This window comes from Cottoperca gobio, chromosome 5, assembly GCF_900634415.1.
Source record: "Cottoperca gobio chromosome 5, fCotGob3.1, whole genome shotgun sequence".
In the NCBI taxonomy this organism is placed as follows: Eukaryota; Metazoa; Chordata; class Actinopteri; order Perciformes; family Bovichtidae; genus Cottoperca; species Cottoperca gobio.
In genome coordinates, this window is record NC_041359.1 from 5487613 (window position 1) to 5502323 (window position 14711).

General features: G+C 41.7%; 1 protein-coding gene across 1 annotated transcript in view; it reads left to right on the forward strand.

Annotated features, from left to right (window-relative positions):
• The window catches only part of shq1 (SHQ1, H/ACA ribonucleoprotein assembly factor), a 41772-nt gene that overhangs the window by 13774 nt on the left and 13287 nt on the right, over positions 1–14711 (forward strand). The window contains 3 exon segments of the mRNA XM_029432651.1: positions 3736–3893; positions 4347–4400; positions 9126–9249. Of these exon segments, the coding sequence (XP_029288511.1) occupies positions 3736–3893; positions 4347–4400; positions 9126–9249 (336 nt within the window).

A 14711-nucleotide genomic window follows, 5' to 3' on the forward strand; every position in this document is an offset into this window, starting at 1 on the left:
TGTCGTTTTCCCATCTGTTTTTCTACAAGAAGTTTGCTTTGCCCTGACACCGATGTGCTGCAGCAGAGTTGCTCGGCTCTTGCTCATCATTCAATATAAAACAAACACAAATCATTAGAAATATTGAAGGTTTGAAATATGAGAACATGTACTATCACACAGGATATGAGGATGAAACCCGCACACTGTGTTCACAGTTCACACATTTAGTTTATTACTGTAGATAACTTTCTTTGGGATGGATAATTGTTTGGAATAATCTGATACCTTGATAAAATCATAAAGCACACTCTTATTTCAAATACACTGAAATTAAGTATGGGCCACTTACAATCCTCAGCTGGGATCAATTCCCTCTTGGTAAGTAAGAAAACAGTCTGCTCCTCATTCTCCATCTTCACTTTCCAGAAATCAAAATCAGCTGTGGGTCTCCAAACTGCGCACCTGTTGTTCCAGGATACGTTACGGCTGGAAAGGATACAGATGCCCTGACACTATAGAGGCTATAGAGGCTATAGAGCAGGGGTGTCCAAACTACGGCCCGCGGGCCAACTGCGGCCCATGGCCCATTTTTAATTGGCCCGCAGCAAATTCTAAAAGTATAATGGAATATGGCCCAGATAGAAACTAGCGCTTGAATGTTTGCACTTCTTGGTTCTAAGACAGAAACACAGTTTTGACTTGTCAGCTAACTTAAAACATCAAGTGTCAGATAAAGCTTGTGCTTTAGGTTTTCACTCGATTGCATGTGATGAGAGCACAGATGCGACAGACACCGCACAGCTGTTCATTTCTTTTGTGGGGAGTTGACGATAACTTTTGCGTTACGGAAGAGCTGCTTGGTCTTAGGAGTCTAAAGGGCACAACATAAGTCGAGCACGAGGACTTTCCCACAGAGAATTTCAAGCTTTCCTGTCTGAAGTCGATGCTTGAATACGGGGACGCACTCCACAGTTCTGATGTGTTCTGGCTGAGTCGCGGCTCCGTGCTGCAGCGGTTTTATTCCCTGAGATCAGAAATCGATCTGTTTTGAAAGAGAAGGAGCGACCTCTTCATGAGCTGAGAGACTCTCCATGTTTGGCAGACCTGCCATTATTACTTGATCTTACTGGTCATCTCAACACTGAACAAGAGCCGACTGCGCACATGAAAGCATTCTGTGTGAAGCTCCGTCTCTTTGAGACACAACTACTCCACTTCAATGTTGCGCACTTCCCCACGCTGTCCGAAATCAAATGTGCTTTTCCAAAGGCCAAGCCTTTCTGAGAACAAGGGGAAATATGTGTCTGTGATCACGTCTCTCATCTCATGTCACGTCTCATGACAGCATTCAGTCAGCACTTCCAAGATTTTTCTATTGTTGAGAAATAAATCGAGCTGATTAATGCAAAAGAAGTTTAAGAGAGTCTGCAACTATATAAACTTATATAATTATAATTGTATACGATAATTCCCTGAAGAATCAACATCAGCTTCTCTCCCTCCCCGACTTCTACTGGAGCTTGGAAAGGTTTCCTCTGATGAGACGCCACACACAAAGAATGATGAGTCTGTTCGGCTCATATGTGAGCAAACATGTTCTGTTAACTCTGAACAAAAGCAGATTGAGAACCAAAATGAGCGACAGCATCTCTGTGATGTCCTTCGTATCTCAAACACCAAACTTACTCCTGACCTGCAGCATCCTTCAGTCCAAAGCATCACTGCTCCCACTGAGTGCAACGCTGTTCGCATTATAGGAGTTAAAACATATATTACACAGTGTTCATGTTAATAAGCTACATTTTTCAATACATTCAGTTCAAGTTCAATTAAAGTTGATAACATTTTCTAACTAACGTTAGTTGATGTGTTAACAAGCCCAATAACTTATTTGTTTAACAAGCTTGAGATACATCCATCCCATTTCCCCTCCCCCCCTGAGGCTTCTGTTTTGAGAATGAGCTGCAAACCCTTATTGTTACAAAATAAATGAAACCTCATGGAACTCTATATTTCTAGTGGTTCTTCTGTCAAAGACATTTAAATGGGATTGGCTTTTCTAATTTAATATAGGCCTGTTTGGCCTATTTTCCTTCTGCTCCTCATTAACTCCTGTCATGTTGCGCCTGAACGAGGCCTTTGCCCCCCAGCTGCTGCAGAATAGCAGTTCTTAGGCCAACGTTTAAAAACGGGTTGTGTGTGTGTGTGTGTGTGTGTGTGTGTGTGTGTGTGTGTGTGTGTGTGTGTGTGTGTGTGTGTGTGTGTGTGTGTGTGTGTGTGTGTGTGTGTGTGTGTGTGAGAGAGAGAGTGAGTGAGTCAGGTGATGTGTTTGAGCGGCGAGTTTGCTATGTTCCACAAGCTAATAAATAAAAAGTAACAAGAAAGGAAATATTCTTACACTTATTCATCTTGTGAAGAGCTCATTGTACTGGGTGGAACGTGGGCTCAGAAAAAAGATTCTTACACCCATTTTCCTTATTAAATACAACTGTACAGTCCAAGTTTCTCTCTTTCACCTAACTAAGACGAGCTTAATTGCCTTGTTAACTCATCGTAAAACACACCTCATTCAAACTTACCCTTAATCACGAGTTATATGTGAAAATATGCCGGCTCTACACGCTACTCTGTCTCTCTCTGGCCACTGAGCTGCTCTCACTCAATCTTCAGAGGCAGACCATTCAATTAGCAAAATAAAATGACAAATCACCCGAAATATCGCCTCCAAAAAAGCTTCCGCCGATGTACTCACCCAATATACATATATGTTCGTCCCAACCCTAGTGTGTATGACCTGACACTATGTGGTAAGACAAAGAAGGAAAATCTGTTTCTGTAGCATCTGTTTACTCTCTGTTTGAGGAGCTGGAGAATTGTTAAAAGCCGCTCTGCACTCTGATTTGGGGATTGAGCCTCTGCGAGTCTGATTAAACAAAGTTTTGTTTTACACCTTTGCCCTCCTCTTTGTTCACACTTGTTCTAAATAATGTTTTGCCACACAGTTGGTCTATAAGCTGCTGGTGATTACCTGCAGCAGCTGGACAGTATATCCTGTCATATTAGCATAAAAATAGCATTTCAAGGTCAGACTACATCGATGACTCGTAGCATGGATGAGATTTGAGAATTTCATTGTGTACCGAACTCTTCAGTTGCCGCACTAACGGGCACTCCCAGACACTCTCAGACACGCATGCTAAAGGTCTATGCTTCCTGCCGATTTCGGTGAGAATTCACAGGAAATACCAGAAACTCAGTACAGAGCCTTCAACCCTAGACCATATGTCATTTTCTTCAAAAAGTGCTCTGTTTACACTAAAACGGGAGGTTGGTGTATTCAGGTTTGGATGTGAAATCACCGGCTTATTGTGGACAGAAGACCAACACTGAGAGAAAACTATGCATTTTTAGATTTAGCTGGCTTAGTGTGGACGTCATCTTATAAGACGTAGGACACTAAATCCACTTTTATTAAGCTGTGTTAATCACAGCAGTGCCATAATGAAACAATAAGCCTTTTATCTAGGATACATGATGGCTTGAGCATGCTGACATGATGATGTTTTGGTGGTGTGTCTGACTTTACATGAAAAGCTTGTGTGTACAAACCAAAGGATTGTCTGCAATCTGACCACCTCCACTGCTTCTCACACACTACTGGATTCTTCTACAGTTCAGTATCTCAGTAGTTTAAAAACTATACCAAAGACTTGTGGTGAATTGAAATCACTTAACTGTAAATTTCTCACGCAGCTGTTTCATTCACCGACGCTGAGAAGGAGCAGCTGAGGAAATTCACCAACCGCTCCTACCTGCTGGACAAGAAAACCCGTTACCAAGTGTGGCTCAGCCTCGTGGACATCCTGCTGGCCTATTCCTATGAAGTGCGCTCTACAGAGGGAGAGTACAACGTGAGTGTGTGTGTGTGTGTGTGTGGGTGTGGGTGTGGATGTGGAGGAGCAGCACTTAGCCTTGGATGACAAAGCCCTCTATCCTCAAATCCTTTAGACCCCCTTCCATTTCATTCAGAGCCTTAAGAGATTACCAGCAGATCCGAGAGCTCAGTCCAGGCCTCTTTGTGTCACTCCTATAAGGTAGCTGCAGAGAGGCAAGGTGAGCGGGCCTGATTTCATTAAAGACAGTTCATAGCACGTGTTAATAAAATACTAGTGATATTTCATACAGCAGAATGTTCTATCATATGTGAACATTTGAATTTGAAGAACATGTCCCCTAATTTGTTTCAAATAGTTTGTAGCCTGCTCTTTACAGGGAACATGCTTTTGTTCCAGCAGAATTAGTTGTACTGTAAATTCCCTGTCTGTTACTGTTGTGCTGATAAGCGGTCCCCTTCTCCCCTACAGGTGGAGTCACCGTGGACTATCAGAAAACTCAGCGGGACTCTCTGCTGGCTGGAGGTGAGTCAGTTATTGCACAAGGAAATAAGATAAGCTGCAGTGAATAATCTACTCTCATGTACTCACTCTTTTATTTAATAGGGACTATGGAGCCCTAATTAATAGAGCGCACACCTTCTGGTCGGTTGTTGGTCAATATGCTCTTGTCTAACCAAATTGTCAAATATCAACACACACACACACACACACACACACACACAGTCCTTGTCTCAGTCATCAGTCCTGATGGTTGTGCTACTGTAATGCATAAAGTTGGTGGTTTGCGGATCGGATTCGGGTGGTTGATTAACGCTTATTTATATTTTATCATTTAAGTATAAAATAATTTAGGTTAAAAAATATTGAATATGCTGCAACTAGCTTTTTATGTTTATTTATAATCCATTTAGGCCACCTGGTAGAGTGCACTCAATGCACTGTGGCCGATTCAGTTCATTTAAAGATTTATCAGCCAATCAATTGGTTGCAGTGTAGGTAGAATTTCAGTCAACCAAGATTTTCTATGGTCGGATGTTCTCTGAATCTTCGCCTTCAATTACACATCGTAGTCTGTTTACAGGTGTTGGGAATAATTATTGCACATCTGAAAAAGGTTATAGAAAGCCTTATGTGGCTCCAGAGGGAGGTGGGTGAAGTTTGATGAGTGATGTCACTTGGTTGGCGCTGAAGGCTACAAGTTTGAAAAGGAAACAAATCTGGGGGTGTGGAGTTGGAAAGAAGTCAGATTTCTGTCGCCCGCTCCTCAGCTCTGCTTGAGGCCTGCGGCTCGAGGCTTCATTAATCGCTACTAACATAACACACCCAAATCTCTGATGGAACTGTTGGGAGTGCGGAGCTAAATTAGTGGAGTACTATTTAAATTCATGCTTCACTGTGTGGATCTGCTTCTGTTTTAACTTTTTACGAGTTTTATAATGCAACTGACTAGCAGCCTTAACCTCTCGTGCTTTTGAAGCCCATTAACAGATGGAACTGGTTTCCATCAAGTTACAGATGTGTATTCAGAGCACATGTTGGCAGCTCTTGTTGCCACCCTGCTGTGAGAGAGACGGCATGCTGCAACCATTGGCGATTGTATTTCAAAGAAAAAAGTAAATTCCCGCACATACTTATCACCTCTGCAAGGGTCGGCGTTTCGGTCACACAGACTTTCTCAAAACATATCAACCTTTTATGATTGTGCCAATCAAATTTCAGCATGACGTGACGCCAGTACCTGGAAACTGAGCTTGTTCTCTACCCGAGTGCTGCTGACATTTTATGCGGCTGCTATTTTAATTGATCAATTACCAAAATGAAAAAAGGACCAAATAAAGTTTTGTTAAATTCCCATCCCTAGTTTGAACTTGCCAGCAAAATAGACAAATGCTTATTTGCAAATGTAGCTGCAGTTCATGGTGGAAACGGGGAAAGATTTCCACTTAATTGTGTCCTAGTCAGCGCCTGACAGAAGATTCAGATGTTTGCCTCGCATCTTAATGATTTCACAAAGGCAATTATTTTATTCTGCAAATGAATCGATGTTGGCAGGGAAATGATTGTGAAACCAGGTTATTTAATAATGTAAGTATTTCTTCTTTTCTATAACTAGAAAAGAATATTGTAAAACAAAGTCGACCATATTCTGTCATTATTTTCTACAGTTTGTATTCCAGACTTTCAGTCAAAACTTTGTAAAAACATTGAGTGTGCATTGAATTGTGATTCTTTAAAATGCCAACAGTGTGAATATGACTAAAGCATGTGATCCGCTCACAAGTGGATCGTATGTCAGTTCACACCTGGCATTAGAATGCGCCTCCACGTTCATCATTACCGTTTGCATATAAAAATACATAATGAAAAAATGGTGTCTGTCCGTCTGCGTACACATTTCAGGTTTTACTCTCACATAAATCATACAATATTAAAGAAACGTGCGATGACCAATAAGAAAAAGCGCTGCTTACAGTCTTTGTGTGCCGATGGGCATACTTTTCTCCGCCTTAAGGCATGTGTGTAAAATGTTCAGATTTTCGGGATACATTTTATGAGCCTAAAATATAAAGTCATTGTCTACCGGCCGTCCCCGGGGACCTTTGTGTCAGATCTGTGCACAACACTGGAACAAAAACACCCACACATCACAGGATGAGAATAACATCAAAAACACAAGATCCATCGGGGGTTTCTGTGACTTGAGAAGTACTTTCAAAATACTAATGTTTAAAAATACAGAGTCGGACAAAATATACGGAGCCACAGCTTCAGACAAAGACTGCGTCTGAGCGCTTCAACGTCAGTCGAGTAGACGGTCCTTCAAGAAGGCCTAGGACACATGTGCGTACACACTACTTAAAGAATGTGGCCATATGCGTCCTACATGCGTCTTAGGTGCATCCACACCTGTACTTAGAGCTGTCCACTGGTGATCGGATCACAAAAGACGCATGTTAATACCAGGTGTGAACAGGGCTTTCATACCTCATAATATCCTCTTGTAATTCTCAGACGTGCAGTTGCCTCTGATCATGGCTCCGCAGCAGCCATTCATTCAAAAAAACTTGTTTTGACTGACGGGCAGGTCGGATGTATAACAAGTTGGATGTGTTATAAAATGATTAGAGTCCTGCGGTGAATATTGATGTGTGGATGTGTGAGGCTTTCACACATACGGTTTCACTCTGCGTAAATATGGTAGTTGCATCAGTGTTTAAAGACACATTAGAGACTGATATTTGCTCTCAAGTTAATGGTGTCAAACATGTTAGCCCATGCGCACAATAGTAAGACAGCATTTTCAAACTGGGTTCCACTCACACTGGTGTCTTCAGATCATTTAAGTAGTTAAATCGCTCCCTCTTCCTGCAGCTGATGATGATTGTTGTTGTTTATTAGATGACTGCACACTTGAACAGTTCCTCTGTTAACCATTGATCCTTGGACAAAATGATAAAGTGACAGGTTTATTGATTGAAATGCATCGACAGATTTCTGGTACAAGATGTACATCCTCGACACCAGACTCCTACTACAACAAACAAACAATACAACAAAAATAATGTCACAATGTGCGCATTTAAAATAACAATAATTTCATAAATAATCACCAGTTGGCTTCATCATTATACAAATTATCCTTTGTTGACCAGAATTTATCCATTTTCTATTTTTTAAAGAATGAACTGAAGGAGCCGCACTACATCCTCTGGAGGCTTGTTCAATACTTTTAAAGTACAAATCAAAGAAGTGTTTTCTCTTACACTTCAATGTAAACATGAATACAGATTAATTTGGACTCATGAGGTCTGTTCCAAGAAGTTCACTGAGTAATCTGGATGACTTTGCTGAGTGAAACCTGAAACTCCCGTCATCCAGATTACTGGGTAAAGCGGGTTCTTGGAACAGGGCTCTGTATTATATTGTTATATTGTATAATATCTTGACATACAAAATAATAGATCACAGGAACATTGGCGACAAACATTTCTATGAAATACTATCATATCATTGAGCGTGGTGCTCAGTGCCTCTATTGTATTTTATCCTTGGTGCTCGAGGATTGTGGCTAGTTTCCAGTTGTTTCATGCTTTCAGTGACATCAGTTGTTCACATCTGCCTAGACGGATTTGAATAGACGATCCTTCATTAATGTTACACATTTGAGCTCACACTACGCTACAGATGTGTCCCACAGCGTCCTCATTAGGTGTCGGGCATGCACACATGGTCACCACTTGTGATCCAATCCTCCTAATTATAAACACGCCAGTGACGCTGCTCAGAGGAGTTTCATTGCCTAGACCTTGACCACAGTTTGTAGTGTTTCTGCCGTGGTGACACAGTGGAGTTAAAAACAGTCTCCACCTGCCTGGCAGCTCTTTAGTCAGTCAGCAGAGCTGTCAGCTCCTATTGGCAAGCCACCTCACTCAACCCCCTGCTCCTCCTCGTCCTCCTCCTCCTCCTCCTCCATTCATCTTGTGCTCGACTGACTGCCTGCCTGTCTGTCTGTGTGTCACCGCTGAAATCGTCTCTGCTTCCTCCCTCCATTCTCTCTCTCTGCTATCTCTATTTTATGCTCTCACTGTCTATCTTTCTTCCCTCGCTTATGCCTAACATTCACTTTCCCCCTACCACCTTATTCCACCCCTCTCCCCCTCCTCCCTCCATCTGCTGCATGTTTACTTGTCCTCAGTCGACTGCGCTGGTGTGACTGTGCGCTCCCACCCCTCCCCCTCCCCCTGCAGCAGCAGACCTTATTTACACTCCTGCTAAACACGCCCAAGGGAGAGCATGATCCCGGATGACACGCACTCGCGAGCTCGCAACACATCCCTAACAAGCCACAAAGAAAAAGAGAAAGAAACATGAGATAAAACTCTCTGCTTCTGTCTCCAGGCTGTGTGTCCATTAGTGCAGAGAAAATCTTCAGAGTGAAGGCAGTGATTAAAGAGGAAGCCGCAATTAACAGGCCAGGGCTGCAGAGGTGTTTAGGAGTTGTGAGCCCCTATTTTGCCAGCTCAATAAATGAGGAGTTGTTAGGAGTAATTAGCACCACCAGTGACTGCAATGCACACCAAGCCAGTCTCAAGAAAAGGGAAAGGATGAAAAATTGGCTGGAAATAAATGGCCAAACCATAACTGTCACTTGCATCTCCATTTCCTTCTCTTGTAGAATAAAAACATAAAACATGGTGTGATTTTGTGCTGGATAGCTTTCTGAGTGTCATGGTCTCTGTGTTGCAGACGTACAGCTCCCTGCAAGACGTCCTGGTGTCATTTGGACGGAGGGTTTTGTGCCACCCGCTCTACAGACACTTTTCCATGATCTCTGCAGCCGTTCGTGACACAACTAAGATTTTGCAGTCCGGTAGGTAGACAAGTAGCACCCCCCCCCCAGCCCCCCCCCCCAATATCTATCTGAAAATTGATAGATATTTATGGAGCTGTTTGATAGTGGTGTATAGCTGTGTGGTAGAGCAAACTGCTTTTTGACCGCAGTAAAAATTATGTATTTGAAACTAATTTATTTTACTAATATTTCTTTGCATAAAAAAAGATGTTGTGAATTCAATGATTACCTCGATCTTTTTTCAATACATTTTGACTATACATATTGGACTTTACATCACTCTGGAGTTATTTGAAAACGCAGCCACCACTTGAATTTAATTCTACGGTGGCTGCGCTCAGAGCAGACGGGTGTTGTCCATCAGAGCAGAAAGGTTGCAGTGAAGTTGTCTTGTGGCAGTTAATGAAGGTTACAGTTTACCCATAAGTAAACACTGCAGCTCCACAATACCAAAGAAGTTCCTGTGTCTCGCTTTCCAGCTGCTTGACAAAAGTGAAGAGAGAGGGATAGAGACAGGTGAATTACGAGCCGGAGCCCCAGGTTCCCAATTTTTATATAAACACATTTATTCAGTGCCTTCAATGTCTGAACAAAGCGTATATAAACGCTTCATGTCGCGGTTACGCCCATGAGATGCAGTTGAGACGCGAGCCTGCACGGAGCCGGTGTAAACAGTTGCATAGATTCAAATGAGAGTGTATCTGTTGGGTGAAAAATGCGTCTGATACGCTTGTGGTCTAGATGGAAATGTATTAGTTAAGCCTAATCTTTATCTGCAACTGTACAGAAATACTGGGCATAAACGGAATGAATAGACATGCAAAAAAAAACAAGCTGCGCAGCAATTGAATGTTGATTTACAATTCCAATGTCAACATTAGGAATGAAGCTTCAAACTATTGGGTACAGCCCAAATATTGTGTGTCTGAAAGTAATATTCCTCCTGCTAAGTAATAAGGGTGGCCCCACTCCCACCTCCTCTGGGAGTGAAATGTGGATTAGTCGAAAGTGGACTGTTGACTTTGATATCTCAAAGCCCAGAGTAATCTTTAAATCAAAAGCCCCCACGGACAGATGAAACACTGCAGTGTAAACACACTCAGGATGTGTGAGGGCTAAGATTATCCAGCTTGTGATGATTTTAACACTGGTAAATGACAGCAAATTAAAGGCCTTTTAAGCTGTAGATTAGCATTTCCGCACCTCATTAAGTAGGAAGATGAGTTGATTGGGAGATCCCGGCAAACGGCAGTCGGAGTCACTCTTTCCCCTCACCTTCTTTCTCCTACCTCGGAAACACTTTTTCTGCCATAACTACATTTCTCATGTTCAACCCGAGCCTCGAAATCGTACATCACTCTCACTCTTCTTTTTTCTAAAAACAGCCAACCGATAAGCTCCTCTGTTTATTTGTGTGAATTTCATAAAGGGGAAAAAAAAAAAAGGAAATTATTCCACTATTGTTTTTCACTCATGACTTTTAACCTTCATCATTTGCAAGCAGTAGGGGAAGTATGAGTAATAGGGCTTTTCCTTAATGAACTGTAACACTGCGGTAATTCGGCGTGGCGTGTGTCTGAGGGTGTGTTTCCTTCTAGCATTACTTTACACACTAATTAATTTGTCAGGATAAAGCAAATTGCAACGCATGCTCCATGTTTGAGGCACTTCATTTAAGTGGCAGTGAAAGCAAACATTCATAGGTATTAGCAAAACAAACCCATTAACGGCAGTGCACAGGTTAAGGCCTCCAAGGAACTGTTATCCGGGGGTAAATATTTGAACAGCCCTCAGGAAGCAGGTGGAGGAGCTCCTTGAGAATACTCACCACGCTGCCAAAGTGGCTGTAACTAAAGAGCTACTGGGCAGGTACAGCAGAGCGCCTGGAATTAGGAAGTGAGAAGGAGGACCTCTGGGTCATGATGGACACACTGACGGGACGGGACGAGACGAGAAATGTCAGATGTGATCCCCTGTTACAGATCCATCCACCACACTTCTCTGCTGTTCGTGGAATTTCTTCCGTAATTCTAAAAGGGCAGGAAAAGTTTGGAAATTCAATCAAATTCTAGGTCAAATAAATGTTGACCTAGTTATAGAAAATCGAGGAAGACTAATGAAATTGTACAACCGGAGCAGGATGTGAACACTTTAGGTTCAGGGCACTGATGGGATGAGATGCATGGATTGTGTGTGTGCATGTGTGACAGAGGACAATAGTAAATAAAAGGCTATGAAAGTAGGTGCTGATATTGAATGCTACAGTATGTGCATTGATTTAAACTGGATGGACTCAACTAGGCAATTGAATTGCACTTAGGTAGATTGTGATGTCAGTAGGGGTTTCACAATACCAGAAACGTAGTAGTCGATACCAAGACCAGTGGAATTTTACAATTCTCCATACCAATTTGCTAATATGGTTTAAAAAAAAAATCCCATGTACTTCAACATGCATTCTTTTATTATCATTTGCATACTGGTTTTTGTTTACTGCTTCCCACCGGCTGCTAACGTTACTAGCTCTCCTGCTCATCTTAAAACGGATTTGTTGTTCACAATGTAGCATTATCGGGGGATAAATGGGACGCCTGGGGAAGACTCGTCCTCAATGCATTTTCTATTGTACACTGGACGACGTTAGTTTCGAGCCCCCGGTACGTATGGAAATATCCTTTCTTGTCACATCACTAGTTGGACAGTGGTCATAGCTGAATTGCCCTGATACATTAGAAGTGACACTGAAAGAAGATGTGCCTCTCCGGTCTTTGATGCACATCTTTATCATCAGTGGCAAAATCAGACAAATGCAGAACTCCTCCTGCTGCTTTCCCTGATTTCCACTCTCAGAAACTGAAAAGTGAGAAACCAGAATATTGAAAATGTGGGGAAATGTTTTTCATCTGATTCTAAAAACCTTTAACTCTTACATTTCTAGACAGTACTATCACCTGTATTATTTATTTTACCAAAGGAACCACTAGCCTAAGCAGTAAGGCCGTCTTCAGTCATTAAACCAATAACAATATATTGTACACATTGTCACATTTCTCATTTTGCAGATGATGTACTTTTATTTTTGTCTGAGGTGCAGCAGTCCTTCCTCAGTATTGTTGAGATTTTTTAAAAGTTTAGCTTCCTTTCAAATTAAAAAATCAAATAGACAATACCTCTGTGGCCATCTCGAGTTCCCATCAGCCACAATTTCGAATGAATGGTCTACCTAGAATAGATAAATACATAATATGATACAGATTCCAAGTGTCGATGCACTAATTTCATTTGAAAATAAAGCATGTAATGGGGGGGAATTCACTTTGCTGCCTTTGCAGTTTTTGGAATCTCTGCACACAAAAGGCTTTTTTTTGGTAACTTGTCACACCCACCACTACATCTATGCAAGACTGCTAATTCAACAGCCATAAAGGAATTACCGTTGTAAATTTAGTTTGCACATCCTTCCCCACTCATTGTCATCGGATGACCTGCTCTTGCCTAATTAGCACACCTTGTTTACTTCTCTTGGACATTACACCATGAATAACATTGCTGAACTGAGACCAACATTTCATCTGAACATTTCCTCTGATTTCCTACAAACTCATGAATCTTCCCTGTGAAGAATAAGTCAAATCTTGGAAGCCAGTGTGTTTTTGCCTCACAATGTCGAAGTCCTGGCTTTGAGGGAAGAGTTACCTACATACGATCCCATGCTTAAATGAGAACCAAATGTTTGTGTAAGGCAGTGTTACTCATTGCGCGGCTCGCGAGCCTCCTGCGGCTCGCCAAGCTTTAATTGGTGGCTCGCATGGCAGTGGGCTAAATATAGCGGTGATAGATATGACTGCAGTCAATACAGATATTTCATAAAAACAAGCAGGGCTATTACATATAACCCATTAAAACACTGAAGTTGTCTGCTCTATTAGCCTACAAATAATTGCTAATAATAATTGATAAAAGATGCAAATATAGACAAGATATTTAACCTTGCTCGGCCGACACTGACTCACTGCGGAGTTGTCAGTTGTGGCGGTCTATCAGCGCTACATGGTGAATGTGCTCTTTGAAGGGGAAGATACTTGGTGGGCTAGTATAGAAATAAATAAACTTAAGCTCATTAAAAATATGTTAACATAAGCATGCTATATGGACATTTGCTAAAAATAATTTATATCCCTAAATTTGAACATTTAAATTGGAGGATACTACGACCAACCTGGCACTTCATACTCGCGTTAGCTTGGCTCCGGTCGACTCGTTTCACCATTTCATGCTAGTTAGCGCGTGTTTCTACGGACGTGAAATGGATTTCTTATTAAAGAGTTGCACACCAGGTGGACAGAAACAAAGCGTGACAAACGAGGGAAATTAAGATTTGTCTTTGGAGCATCAAACCACAGAGTCGAGAGGAAGATGCTGGAGATGTGGTTTGTGGACAGACAACAGCTGCTCCCGTTATAAAAAAAGAAAGGTACGAGCCTGTACAAGACGAGTAAAGGAAATTTCAAGACAAGTGAACAGAGGAGTTTGTATTTGTCCTCCACGAGTCGAACCCTTCGTGCTTAATGTGCAAACAGACCTGCTCTGGTTTCAAGAGAAGTCATCTGGAGCCGCATTTCTAAACGACGCATCCAAAATTCAACGAAACTTACACACCTGGAAGAGAAATTAGTAAATAAAATAGAGCAGCTTTCTTCTTCTGTTTCTGGACAACAAAGGCTCATACAATCCTGCTTTTAATGAATGCATTGGTTGGCTGCATTGCATATTGTATGTTCTTGGTGGGATGACAGATTAATAAACAGACGTGCTTTTTATGTCTGGATGTTGCTTTTCATACTTTGCGGTAAAAGTGGCTCTCCTGTTGACTTTGTCCTGTCAATGTGGCTCTCATGTAAAAAATAGTGAAGACCACTGGTGTAAGGGTTTCCTCACTGCGGATGCGCTGTTTATTTTGATTGAGCTGGAATGTATCTGGACAATGCCAGCCAGCTCTGCTGAGGTGCAGAGGAGCATTTTCTGTTGCCCTGGGTGGATTGTCGGCCACATCATGAGGCCGTGTATACGCCTGATTTGGAGGGAGAAGTACTTTTGCAGTTTGGCCTGTTGTATGCTTCAGGGAAAAGTAATTTGTCAGAATAACAAATGGAGATTCTGTGTGATACATTTGTGGTGTTGAAAGCTGCATAATAATAATAGAAAATTATAATATTTTTAAATCATTAGATAAATGTATGTTCTTGATGGGATAGCATAGCAAACCTATCTAGCCAAATCCCCCAAACATGGCTGAATAGTCAGAAGAATACATGATGTATGTGGTTTTAATTGAATAAGATTTAATTGAAAAGATATCTTTTATATTTATCAGCCTGATGACTTTTCTCCGTTTCTGGGTTCTACGTTCACTGGGGAAACATTCGAGGAAAAGCAAAGTTTTTTTTCAAGAATTCCTGGTAACACAGGGAGAGTAACTC